This window comes from Salvelinus fontinalis, chromosome 23 (genome assembly GCF_029448725.1).
Source record: "Salvelinus fontinalis isolate EN_2023a chromosome 23, ASM2944872v1, whole genome shotgun sequence".
NCBI lineage: Eukaryota > Metazoa > Chordata > Actinopteri > Salmoniformes > Salmonidae > Salvelinus > Salvelinus fontinalis.
The window spans coordinates 20,701,493-20,714,456 of NC_074687.1; the positions used below are offsets into that span (position 1 = coordinate 20,701,493).

A 12,964-nucleotide genomic window follows, 5' to 3' on the forward strand; every position below is an offset into this window, starting at 1 on the left:
CCCAGTACAACTAGTTCATGTTATGCTGATACTGATTCTCATTTAACATTATGTCTGACTACAAGGCACTCCACATGCTAGTTGAAAGAGGCATCCTCTCATATTATGGTACAAGTAGACTATTGCCTTTTTTAATTTACTCTGACTAATTTCTTACCACACCATAGAATTTATATTAAGCCAAGAACACATGTCCATCAGACAAGTTTTTTTCAACATCTTTATTCCCATCTCTCTCTGCAGCCCCAGTTCCCAAAGTGTTGGCTAAGCCAGAGAATCTGACGGCGTCCTTCTCCATCCATGAGGGAAATATCACAGGCAACTTCCTGTGGCGGGTGTCAGGGGTCCTGGCCCATCAACGAATCACAGGCTTTCAGGTCACCTGGGCAGAGGTCACCACAGAGAGCCGACAAAACAGCCTGCCCAACAGCATCATCTCCCAGTCCCAGATCCTGCCTCCAGTAAGTCTGTTTCATTCTATTCTTTTCAAGTAAATCTATTGTTCCTGTGACAGAACTTCTTATTTGGAAAGTTACATGCCGTCCCTTCAGAGTAGGTTATACCAGGACATGGCTCTCTGCTGTAGGATACAAAAGATTAGCAAGGAACGGAAATGTATATATTCTTGGGGAAAATATATTGTATTTTTCCCGAACTAAAGAATAAGCTCCATCTTCAGCATTTCATTATACAACGCCTGCCAGGAGTGGAGGTATTTTAAGGATACAACTGTGTTGCTCTCTTTACATGAATAACGAGATAAGCAGTGGTGTGCAGAGAAACCGAGAGAGATCTGAGGGAGGGGTGTGTCCTGCTAGAAGTTCTCATCCTCCTGTGTGTCATCTACCTATCCTGCTTCCTCTTTCATCCGGTTTTACATAATCTATCAACAACACGTTCTGTCTGTCTTCTCCGCCCAGCGAGCAGCTCTGAAAATACAAACACCCATAACTACACTCAGTTTGTCAGGAAGGGAAAGAGAGAAAATAGGATGTATCTTTGTTTACCTGAATTGAGAGCAGAGGGTGGATGGGGTATAGCTCAGGTTACCCAACAGCTAATTGAACATGTTAACATCAGAAAGGACTAAAACACTAGACTTCTATGTGTGGAAAAAAAGCATCTTGGGAACAGAATGGTTTACTACCTTGAATTCCAAACCAAGTGAATGCATTGAACAACAGTCTGAATGTGAGAAAGGTATTCAGTCCATCTTGGAGGACAAATTGAAGTTGATACAACATTGCTGTTAAAATCCTTTAACTGTAGAAAAGGTTCCACAAAAAAAAAAAAATCTTTAGTGTGGGTTCTTAAGAAAAATAAGCAATTTTCTATCAGCTTCAATTTGTCCTTGGAAGTGGTTGAATACCTCTCATATGCTCAGTGTCATGTGAAAGATTGTTTTCTAGTGGCACCAACGATGGTTAATTGTCTTCTCTTGTGCTGTTAACCCTTTCAGGACCATAATCTGCTGGTGGTGTCTAACCTGCGACCAGCCACGTACTACAGACTGGAGGTCCAGGTGATAACGTCAGGAGGGGAGGGTCCTGCCTCTGTCAAGACCTTCCAGACCCCCAGTGTGTTACCAGTCCTGCAACACCGTAAGTACCAGCTCACTGAGCAACTGTTGCTCTCTTCTAGTCAACCACCGGGCTGTGTCCAGGTGGTCTTAAACAGAGATGCCATAGCTCATTGGAGCTGTGACTCTTCAGTGACATCTTTTGAGGTCATCTGATGAGTATGTTTTTTACATGATCACATAATCCTTTTGATCATTATTCTGAACTCTCATTAGAAACTGATATTGACATGTTTTTTTGGTGTGTTGTAGGACCCAGACTCAGGCAGCACCATCCACACCAGAAGCTCTCAGCAGAAAGACATTGAGACCCCTTGGCCCATCAGACCCAGTTTGGCCGGAATCAATGTCTTACAGCACCTTCACCCAGGGAGGGAATTTGGTGTGGAACCACACAGCAGACCATGAACTCTGACCCCAACCCATGTGATATGGGTTCACCTTCAGGCTGCACAGAATATGCTTTCCCCTCACAGTCCTTTCTGATTCAACCCACTGACTGGGCTCTCTGCACCATACAGTCAGATACATACTCTTATGTAGGACTTTTCTTTAGGACAGGTTGGTTCATTCTCTCGTTATTTCACTGAAGGCTTTGTGGGACAGAGCCTAAGATGGTTAAGGAGTTCTCAAACTGTTGTCATCCAATTTAACCAATTACAAAGCAACAGTATATTATCAATTCCAATTGTATTTCATTAGATAAAATAGCTCAAAGGTTGTTAGATTAAAAAAGGCAGAGAGAAAGTATTGTTTTTACCATGATATTCAAGCATTTTGTTTGAATATCTTGGTAACTTAAGTAGGGTTGGGCGGTATATATAAATATTGTCAGTATGATTTTCCAATACAGTCGATACAATTTTTGGGGGTTTGAAATACATTTTAATATTAGTACTTTTTAAATTAATACCTTCATTCAACTTGTGCACTAGGTAATAGATGTGGCAGATCATGTTCATCATTTCACCTGTTAGATGATTTTTCATTATGAAGCTTAAGGTACTAGTTTCTCAAAACAGTTGTTTGAGCCAGTCACGTGTGTTTGTTTACAGAGAAGCACAATGAGCAAAATGGGAGCTTCGTGAGGTAAGTCACTCTTGCAGCGCAACTTAAGTGAGGTGATGCAATTCTGAAATTCTATACTAATGTTTGCCAGCTAAATATCTTATAACTATTAAGTTAACTATCTAAGACGTGCCAAATAAATTATTTCCAGTTTGGTTTTGCTAATTTGCTAATCTTAGCTAAGTGGCTAAAGTTAGCTTGAAAGATCAAGCTTCTTGGTAACAGCAGCAGAGACAACCCCCTCCTGGATTATGACCCCTGCTGTCTAATATTTGTTTTATGTGTTCTGCGTTTTGCAACACTTTCATACCGTTATGAGCTAGGTTGTCTTTTTTAGTTGTAAATGTTTGCATGCGCTCGTTAGCATTTACCTAACATCCGCTATGAGGATTCCTTAGTATTTGTTAGCATTCTGGTAAGCTACATGTGTTGGGCTTTAAAAAAAACAATTTGTTAAAAATAGCGGCCATTTTGTGGACAACCGGTTATACCGTATATCACGGGATGGCACAAGCACGGCATGGAAGTCTGGATACCACCCAACCCTAGTAACTAAATTGAAGACACTTGAATAACAGTGGGGGAAATGCCATACAATTGTAAAACACAATCATGTATTCATTGAGAAAGGAGTGTTGAATTTCACCTATTTATTTTACCAAGTAAGTTAAACGATGTCCCTTAGGCATAATGGAATAATGGAACTAAACCCAGTGTAGTTTAACCCAGAATACTTCTCATAGTATGTTGCATGTAGAAGTACATTCAGTGCTTGACTTGGGCAGGAGCTCACCAGAGCTGAGGACCTGCACCTCAAATGTTCTACTGCTTGAGCTCCTGTTCCTCTTATAGAATATAAGCTCAAAAGTATTGTGGAGCTACTGCACCTAAATATAGACAGTACCAGCACCCAAAAATGAGTACCAGCACCTATTTCCATCCAAGTCAAGCACTGAGTACATTTGATTTTAAACTGTAAATGAATTACCAGCTTCAACTTGAATGCTTGTAATGGTTTTGCATGTCAAACGTGAGTGTTGTGTAGGCATAAATACGTCTGTGTTACCTCTATGTTAGCAATATTTCATTAACAGAGAATTATATGGGGAATAATATGTCATGTTTATTAATGAAATTATAACTGTGTGGAAATGATGGAATTGTATGTTATTGGCTGTAGAAATATTTGTTGTGGAACGGACAGTGAATGTCTATTTATTTATGTATGTGTGTTTTAGTCTAGAGTATTTGAACCGGCAAAACATCTTGTAAAGACATTTTGTAAAAATGGAATTGTAAATATAGTCTCATGTTACATGTTATTTTTCCATGGTAGAAACTGTTAAGTAATAAAATAATCCTTAACCTATTCCTTATGCTTTTTCTGCTTAATTGAAATTACTATGAGGAATGAGGAGTCAATATGAAATAGGGTATATTCTCTAAACATTGGACTCTTTGGCAGATGCTGGTGCTTATGTTGGCTGTGTATTCCATAATGCCAGTCTCCAACACAGGATATTCACGGATCTACCCAGGAGCTTGAGACATGCACTCAAACAGTCCAAATAAACAGGTCCTTCAGAGCTTACCAGCAAGCCATGGCTGGAGTTTGATGGCCTGGACATAATACTCTCCTTTAGACTACAGTATTGTGCCCTGCCAGTTAATTCAAGTGTACTGTTGGTATTTGAACAGCTTTAAATCCTTATTTTCTCATTCCCTTCACTTTTCCAATATGCTGTGGAATGTTGACATTATTGCTCGTAAATAAGGCTGGTGTGTGAGAGAACGCAATATATGAAAGTGACTAAAATGAGGATGGAATGCCAGAGGTTTGAGGTGTTTTCTTTTAGTTTTTATATTGATCATTCCTCGGATGCTATTGCTACTTAGGGATCCTCCCCTTTAAAAAAAAAATAGCCTAAAATGACATACCGAAATGCATATTTTTACCAAATTGTATGTACAGTTGAAGTTGGAAGTTTACATACACTTAGGTTAGAGTCATTAAAACTCGTCTTTCAACTACTATTTCTTGTTAACAAACTATAGTTTTGGCAAGTCGGTTAGGACATCTACTTTGTGCATGACACAAGTAATGTTTCCAACAATTGTTTACAGACAGACTATTCCACTTATAATTCACTGTATCACTATTCCAGTGGCTCAGAAGTTTACATGCACTAAGTTGACTGTGCCTTTAAACAGCTTGAAAAATTCCAGAAAATGAAAATGAGGTTTACATACACTTAGGTTGGAATCATTAAAACTAGTTTTTAAACCACTCCACAAATTTCTTGTTAACAAACTGTAGTTTTGGCAAGACATCTACTGTGTGCATGACACAAGTAATTTTTCCAACAATTGTTTAAAGAAATATTATTTCACTTATAACTCACTGTATCACAATTACAGTGGGTCAGAAATTTACATACACTAAGTTGACTGTGCCTTTAAACAGCATGGAAAACTCCAGAAAATGATGTAATGGCTTTAGAAGCTTCTGATAGGCTAATTGACATCATTTGAGTCAATTGGAGGTGTACCTGTGTATGTATTTCAAGGCCTACCTTCAAACTCAGTGCCTCTTTGCTTGACATCATGGGAAAATCAAAAGAAATCAGCCAAGACCTCAGAAAAAAATTGTAGACCTCCACAAGTCTGGTTCATCCTTGGGAGCAATTTCCAAATGCCTGAAGGTACCACGTTCATCTTGTCAAACAATAGTACGCAAGTATAAACACCACACGCAGCCGTCATACCGCTCAGGACGGAGACGCGTTATGCCTCCTAGAGATGAAAGTACTTTGGCGCGAAAAGTGCAAATCAATCCCAGAACAACGGCAAAGGACCTTGTGAAGATGCTGGAGGGAACAGGTACAAAAGTATCTATATCCACAGTAAAAATAGTATTTTATCGACATATCCTAAAAGGCCGCTCAGCAAGGAAGAAGCCACTGCTCCAAAACTGCCATAAAAAAGCCAGAATATGGTTTGCAACTGCACATGGGGGACAAAGATCATACTTTTTGGAGAAATGTCATCTGGTCTGATGAAACAAAAATAGAACTGTTTGGCCATAATGACCATCGTTATCTTTGGAGGAAAAAGGGGGAGGTTTCCCGAAAAACACCATCCCAACCGTGAAGCACGGGAGAGGCAGCGTCATGTTGTGGGGGTACTTTGCTGCAGGAGGGACTGGTGCACTTCACAAAATAGATGGCAGTGCGAGGAAGGAAAACTATGTGGAAATATTGAAGAAACATATCAAGACATCAGTCAGGATGGGCCGGCAGATAGCCTGGTGGTTAGAGCGTTGGACTAGTAACCGAAAGGTTGCAAGATCGAATCCCCGAACTGACAAGGTCGAAATCTGTTGTTCTGCCTCTGAACATAGCAGTTAACCCACTGTTCCTAGGCTGTCATTGAAAATAAGAATTTGTTCTTAACTGACTTGCCGAGTTAAATAAACGTAAAATAAATAAAAAAGCTTGGTCGCAAATGGTTCCTCCAAATTGTTTGGCTGTTGCCCCTCTAAGGATGTCCCCAATTCCAAATGGTCAAGACCCTGCACTTTCTACAGTCAGCAACTAGCTAATTATTCTAATTATTCTGAGCCCTGCCTTACACCCCTGCCTTCAGAACCTCTCTCTCTTTCTGCGTAGGTCAGTGGCTGTGCTATGGCAGTGGCTGGCTTTTCTCCTCTCAGGATGTTGTTTATGTACAGCTCTAGTATATCACAAGAGATTAATTCCTCTATCCATGGACGTTAATCCTCCTCTGTGCTGCTCTATGCTTCAGGAGCCTGTCCAGTCTTTAGCCAAGGCCTCCTTTCTCTGTGAGTCAGACCAGCTCCCTTTCAGCTTTTCGCAGTCCTCTCTACAAACACACCAAATACCACAGCCCTCAAATGTGAAAACCTCAAAACAAGGGCCTCCCATCTCCTTTGAGTCATGCTGCACTAAAGTCCAAGTCTCCGAGGACATCAAATGAATAAAAACTGAAACAACTAAATAAAAGACTTGTTGTTGGACACAAAAGCTTTGTCTCGGTCACTACAAGCCCAGAGAGAGTTTATTCACTTTGTATGACATTACAAGCCTGTTGTTCCAGGCTCAGGGATATTGTTTTTCCAATTCAAACATATTTTGGTAAACAATATTATCCTTTTGGACTGCTTGAATAATCACGGTCAGTCAAATATTTACCCTTCTGTTCGCTGACATTTGTCTTCTTGATTAACCCATCAGAGTCTAAGCCCTGTCTAAGCCGGGGGGGAGGTTCTACTAAAATATATGGAATTGTTTTAAGTAGGTCAAATCAAGGATCATTTAGCTATTTGATTTCGAATTTGAAGTCCCCTTGAAGTTTCCCAAAAATATATCAAAAAGTGATTTGATGAAAGATTATTTTTGGCCTTACTGCTATTAGCCCACACAAACGCATTGAATGACAGATTAACTACATGAAACATAAAAAATAAGTTTGTTCTGAAGTGTCTATCCTATATCTAGGAGATATGAAAGATCAGTTAAACATTTGTATTTAACCCCATATTTAGGGTTAGGGTTAGGAACTTCTAGGAGCAACAAGTGCTCAGTTTTAAAGTGAAGTGTTAGGCCACACACAAGCTTGCAGAAAGGTACTGCTGAGTGCACAAAGATCATCTGTCCTCGGTTGCAACACTCACCTTTTATTTAACTAGGCAAGTCAGTTAAGAACAAATTCTTATTTACAATGGCGGCCTACCCCGGCCAAACCCGGACGACGCTGGACCACTTGTGCACCGCCCAATGGGACTCCCAATAATGGCTGGTTGTGATACAGCCTGGAATCGAACCAGGGTCTGTAGTATGGCCTCTAGCACTGAGATACAGTGCCTTAAAGCGCTGTGCCGCTCGGGAGCCAATTTTCGCTCGTCAAGTTACAATTATGATTGGTAATCTTAATGAGTTGAATGTGCACATGTCTATTCCCATGTGAGTTCCAGGTCAGTTCCATTGATTGAGCGTGGTATTCTTCTTAGATCACAAACATCTGGAACAATTCCATTTCCATTGGATGCTTATGAATGGTTGGACTGGAATATATTGTCTGAGATTGATGCAAAGTAACTTCAATGTTGTTCTTTCTCCATTAGAGCAGGCAAATGTTGCTGTAATGTTGCGTGCTGGTGGGAACTCTGACCTTGCCCAGGGCTGTGGAGTGTTTTTGGTTAGATTCTGGTTGAGCAGGACCAGGCTGGGGAGGTGCAGATGAAAAACCTTCTGTCAGGCCGGGAGGATGCTCAGCTGTAGTCTAATGAAGACCAGAACACGTATGGACGTATAGAGACTTCACTACATGCCTGGCAGACATTATACAACTGTAAGACAAAATAATATGTCTGCGGAGAGGGTTAGCAGAAATACCAAGAGGGGGCTTATTACCAGGCACTTAAGAAGTAAGCTTAAGAATGTATTGTGGTCATGCCAGGATTCGATGACCTTCCAATTTCAAGAGTTTTCATTTCTGTAAGGCACTCTGTCACTGCAGAAACACACAACAAATAAGTATGTTATACACAGAATACTGTATGGAACCTAAAGGACATATGAAAAGACACAAAAAATGGTAATACATGTCTATCTGAATTCCCTTGACCCTTGGATAGATCCATATTCAGAACTCAGCACACTTGTTGAGGGTATTGTTTTTTGTTGTTGAGACTAGCTACATTTTACAAATATTTTGGGAATGTTATAGGTGTTGTGCAACCCTATTCTATAATCACACAGGTGATCCACCTCCTTGTGGGAGCAACACTTCTCGCATTTCAGCCACTATCCTAATTTGTCGAATTACAAACACACAATGTCAGGAGGACCTGCAATTGAGTTCCTCAGGGTCAAAGGTAAACAAGAGGTCCATTGAGTTCCTCAGGGTCAAAGGTAAACAAGAGGTCCATTGAGTTCATCAGGGTCAAAGGTAAACAAGAGGTCCATTGAGTTCATCAGGGTCAAAGGTAAACAAGAGGTCCATTAAGTTCCTCAGACTTAGGGTCAAAGGTAAACAAGAGATTCATTGAGTTCCTCAGACTTAGTGTCAAAGGTAAACAGGAGGTCCACTGAGATCTGACTATGTGTTTACTAAGAAGGCCTCCACTTAGAAATCATTATCCATATCCGTCAATTACTTCGTACCCCTGCACATCGACTCGGTACTGGTACCCCGTGTATATAGCCAATTTATTATTACTCATTGTGTATTTATTCCTTGTGTTATTATTTTTCTATTATTTCTATTTTTATATCTACATTGTTGGGAAGGGCCCTTCAGTAAGCATTTCACTGTTAGTCTATACCTGTTGTTTACGAAGCATGTGACAAATTAAAATTGGATTTGATTCTCTCTTAGCCAAACATCCTTCTCCACTAATATACAGCATACATAGTGAGGAGAGATCAGTTTGAAAACTATCATCCAGCCGAGTTAGAGTTGTTTATAATCTCCTTGGATTAAAACTAATCCTTTTAATGCTCCTTCCTGGGAATAAACAAATATTGACCAATGTGACCTGCTCATAATTAATGAAGTTAGGAAGGCCCTATTGGCCTATTAGCTAAGTATGCTCATATGCGCTTCAAATATTTGTCACAGTTGCGTTCAAATATTGCCAATAAAGGACATACTGTAAATTCCGAAATGTGTAATGATATGTGAAAGTTAGGATATTGTGTAATGATATGTGGAAGTTAGGATTATGTGTAATGATATGTGAAAGTTAGGATTATGTGAAATTCTATGTGAAATTTAGGATTATGTGTAATGCTATGTGAAAGTTAGGATATTGTGTAAATCTATGTGAAAATTACGATTATGTGTAATGATATGTGAAAGTTAGGATTATGTGAAATTCTATGTGAAAGTTAGGATTATGTGTAATGCTATGTGAAAGTTAGGATATTGTGTAATGCTATGTGAAAATTACCATTATGTGTAATGATATGTGAAAGTTAGGATTATGTGTACTGCTATGTGAAAGTTAGGATATTGTGTAATGCTATGTGAAAATTACGATTATGTGTAATGATATGTGTAAGTTAGGATTATGTGTAATGCTATGTGAAAGTTAGGATATTGTGTAATGCTATGTGAAAGTTAGGATATTGTGTAATGCTATGTGAAAATTACGATTATGTGTAATGCTATGTGAAAGTTATGTGATACAAATACTATACTTATTACTTATACGGTATACTCTATAAGCCTGCATTACTAGTAAGTTTAGGTAAATGGAAATGTGATTTGATTTAAAATCAGGTTACAGCCACGAGTCATGGAATCTTTGACCCTTGTCACCATGTAACAGTCGCCTAAAGCTTTAGGAGTGACTAGTGGCCAGGGAGGCAACTTTAGATCTAGTGTTTCCTCTCTCCCCTCTGAAGTCAGTGACCGGACCCCGGATCAGAGAGCTGGACAGTAGCCTCAGAGGCAGGTCAGAGGTCACCATCCCCCCAGAGAACAGACACTGCAGTCGTTGAGGGGGAGGGCAGGGCAGGGGACTCTGGGGCTGGGGGCTCAGTGACAAGGAGCCGGTCAGGGGTCGGATTCAGAAGGAAGGAATTCACCCAGAGGATGTTCTCGGTTCCACAGGAATCACATCATTATCATGTCAAGCAGATCATTGTACATGAGAGGTTGTCTTGTAACGTGAAGGATTTGGTTGTGGGAATATATTCTTTAAATGATGTCATTAGAATGTATGAAAAAGTCATTAGAACGTATGAAAAATAACTTTAAATTGATAAGAAAGATGACTGATGGATCAAGAACATCTCTTCCTCTCTGCTCTCCTTTTGATCAAATAATGAATGTGGCATCGAGGCATGCAACTGTAAACAGGTAATACACTGTATTAACATCTGGTTGGTTCAAAGAGCAGTGTGTTTCTGTTAAGTAAGATAGAGTAAGAAAATCTGTTCTATTTGGTTCCTATTGTTCCTGACTGGTTCAGAATGTACAATCCATGTCTGCTCTGCCTGGCATTGGGTGTTCCATGTGGAAGGTCTGCTAAAGATCAGGTCACAGCTGGTTCAAACCCAGACAAATTAATGTCACATATTTACGTTTATGTGTAATAAGATGCCTACAGAAGTCAATATTACTCATAAAGTAGCCTTTGTTGTGCATTAGCCTATACTTCTGCTAAAGTCATTTTCCCATCTGAAAACCCAACAGGGGGCAAGACCAGAGAAGGTGTATGAAATTGATTACACTGAACAGCGTGGAAACAGGCAGGGCGCCTCTGAAATGATTGACTTCACCAATAAAACATAATCAGGGTAAGTTGATGTGTTTTATATTGTACCGATACACTGCTGCTTCTAAATATAAGACATGTTGCAGCTAACCCGTGGCTCTGGCAAACCACAGCGTTTATAAAATGAATCCCCAGTCTGAGGCTAGATTCTTGCCCCATGTGCATGTGTGTATGTGTATATGCTATGGCAAACGATCATGTGTTGGTTACTAGTCCAGGCGGTGCACATCCACGCATTTGTGCGTGCATGTTTGCGTTCGTGTGTGTATGTGTTTGTGCTCCTAGTCTGAGAGCTCATTTCCACCCTGATGATCACAGGCACCATTGATTATAATCACAACGAGCAGGCTGTTTTGCCCCATGGCACGCATAGGAATCTGGACGTGTTTAAAGCACTAACTTTTATGTTTTTTCTATACTTGTATGAAGTTAAATTCTGATGTTGTAGGTAGCTGGCTCTCATTAACAATACATGATGTCAAACATGGGGGTGGAGGGGGATTATTTGGATATTAGTGACAGTAATAACATTCTATAATAGCATGTCAATTAAATGATAATGATTCACACCCTGCAGGCTCAGAAGCCCATTAAACTGAGTTGTTAGACCTGGCCCTGCCTCCCGTATCATCCTGCCAACTGCCCTACTCTCACACTGTCACATTATTGCATCACAATGTGGTTAATAAAACCATATTGGGTCCCTGAGATACGGTATTTAATGTAAACTTTTAGAGGAACATTAAATTGATGAAGTACAAGTCAGTAGTGCTGATGATCACTATTTCGGGCTTTTCCTAATCCTGCGTGGTTGGAAAATACACGGTGGGAGTACCACGTAGTGGGAGTTTTCCGATCTGACATTTCTCTAACTTGATTTCAACTCGCTATGTATCGGTCAATTTGGGTCTCCTGTGGTGAAATCAAGCAGCATACCGGGTGGCTATTGGTGTGCTCTGAGGCAGATTGGGCTTGTGTTTGTGTCAGAAGGGTTGGAAAGAGTAGCATTCTGCTACAGTATAACTCAGAGTGAGTAGAGTACAGTCTTCAGAATGGGAGCCCATGGGTTCTGCTGCCTTCATCTCCCATCATCATCTGCATCCCAGCTGTGCAAAGTCAAACTGCCAAACCACACAACCACTTAATTCTTAATTTTGTTAATATTAATGCTAATAACTGATAAGAAAACATTGGCACTAGGCAAACATGTTAAAGCAACATTAGCAACATAGGAACAGTATTGTATTTGACATTTCAATTATGAATATACCTGGAGATATACAGTGCATTCGGAAAGTATTCAGACCCCTTGACTCTTTCCGCATTTTGTTACGTTACAGCCTTATTCTAAAATGTATTAAATCGTTTTTTTCCCCTCATCAACACACAATACCCCATAATGACAAAGCAAAATAGGTTTTTAGAAATTATGGCAAATTTATTACTAAAAGAAAACTGAAATATGACATTTATGTATATACACTACCGTTCAAAAGTTTGGGGTCACTTAGATATTTATTTTAAAAAAGAAAAGCAAATGTTTTGTCCATTAAAATAACATCAAATTGATCAGAAATACAGTGTAGACATTGTTAATGTTGTAAATGACTATTGTAGCTGGAAACGGCTGATTTTGAACAGAATATCTATAGGCGTACAGAGACCCATTATCAGCAACCATCACTCCTGTGTTCCAATGGCACGTTGGGTTAGCTAATCCAAGTTTATCATTGTAAAATGCTAATGGATCATTAGAAAACCCTTTTGCAATTACAGTTTAAGTCGGAAGTTTACATACACCTTAGCCAAATACATTTAAACTCAGTTTTTCACAATTCCTGACATTTAGTCCTAGTAAAAATTCCCCGTCTTAGGTCAGTTAGGATCACAACTTTATTTTAAGAATGTGAAATGTCAGAATAATAGTAGAGAGAATTATTTATTTCAGCTTTTATTTCTTTCATCACATTCCCAGTGGGTCAGAAGTTTACACACACTCAATTAGTATTTGG

At 39.6% G+C, this 12,964-nt stretch overlaps 1 protein-coding gene across 1 annotated transcript in view; it reads left to right on the plus strand.

Annotated features, from left to right (window-relative positions):
* LOC129821002 (anosmin-1-like) overlaps nt 1-4,016 on the plus strand; it is a 70,550-nt gene extending 66,534 nt beyond the window's left edge. The window contains exons 12-14 of the mRNA XM_055878197.1: nt 244-461; nt 1,460-1,601; nt 1,832-4,016. Of these exons, the coding sequence (XP_055734172.1) occupies nt 244-461; nt 1,460-1,601; nt 1,832-1,887 (416 nt within the window). The 3' untranslated portion in view covers nt 1,888-4,016. The remainder of the gene's footprint in view (nt 1-243; nt 462-1,459; nt 1,602-1,831) is intronic.
* The last annotated feature ends 8,948 nt before the right edge of the window (nt 4,017-12,964 follow it).